The following is a 1,074-nucleotide window of genomic DNA, read 5'->3' on the forward strand; positions in this document are numbered from 1 at the left end:
GGCTGATGCAGGAGTACTAGAGCACAGTCCAGGTTAACTCTAGGATTTTTGCACTTTCCCATTTTTATTGCGATAAAGATAGAAAAGTAACATTTCTGGGTGCACAGTAGGAATGGAGGGGGTTAAGGAGAGGAGACAAGGGATGATATTGAAAGCTAAGACAGTTTGTGTCCCCTTGCAAGGACTGGCCCCACTCAAGGATCATCCCAGCACAGGGCATCCCCAGCATCACCATCACACCAGCTCCATCCTCAGAGCTGCAAAATCTTCTCTGAGCTGCAGCTTTTCTACGCCGCTCTGTCATTATCCTCATTGCCTACATCTTCCTCAGAGAGCTCTTCCTCCTGGGCTTCAGACTTGGCATCATCTTCCACTGGGGAGAGGAGACACAGAGCTGCAGTGGGAGGGTGTAGCCCTGACCCACCGAGGGGAAGGGAAACACGCCCAAGGGGAGAGAAACCCCCTCGACTGCAAACACAGCTGGGAGAGCTCTGGAATGTGACCAAGCATTAATTCCCCCGCAGAGTGGCAATCCCCACAGACCCAGGGTACCACAGCCCTGCCCAGGGCACCAGAGGCCACCGGGGAACCCAGGAGCAGCCCCAGCCATGGCAGTGAAGCTCGGTGGCACTCACAGGTGACGTGTTGCCCACTGAGATAGACCGGTCCAGCTCCACACTTGAGCACAAAAGTGACGGGAGGAACTAGCTCCAGACCTTTGAGGCTGATCTGCAAAGAGTCAGAGCTCAGAGATCCCCCAGCCCTGGATGAAATCATTGCCCCCACAGCCGGTAGCTGCATGTCTGCCTGCCCTTACCATCGGGAGCACTGAGGTCCGCAGCGCTGCGATGGGCACCGGTTTGTGGTCCCTGTATGTGTTTTTTGAATCAACGGCCACCACATGCAGCTCATCCCTGGCCTCAGCCCCCAGGCAGATCTGCAGAGCCCAGCAGAGACCCCCTGTCAGGGCACCCAGCTGGGCCACAGGCTTGCTCCAACAGGCAAACCTTAAATCTCACCGTTGTCAGCAGGACCAGGTGCTCCAAGAAGTCATCATCCTCTGTCACCACACAG

General features: G+C 56.0%; 1 protein-coding gene across 1 annotated transcript; it reads right to left on the reverse strand.

Annotated features, from left to right (window-relative positions):
• Window positions 1–287: 287 nt before the first annotated feature.
• On the reverse strand, window positions 288–1,060 carry LOC104272692 (nucleoplasmin-like; the record flags this gene model as incomplete). The annotated part of the gene is made up of 4 exons (XM_009867760.1): window positions 288–373; window positions 636–729; window positions 818–937; window positions 1,020–1,060. Coding segments are annotated over 4 exons (341 nt in total), but the record flags the coding sequence as incomplete, so codon positions are not given.
• Window positions 1,061–1,074: the final 14 nt, after the last annotated feature.

This window comes from Apaloderma vittatum, unplaced genomic scaffold (genome assembly GCF_000703405.1).
Source record: "Apaloderma vittatum isolate BGI_N311 unplaced genomic scaffold, ASM70340v1 scaffold1964, whole genome shotgun sequence".
Taxonomy (NCBI): domain Eukaryota; kingdom Metazoa; phylum Chordata; class Aves; order Trogoniformes; family Trogonidae; genus Apaloderma; species Apaloderma vittatum.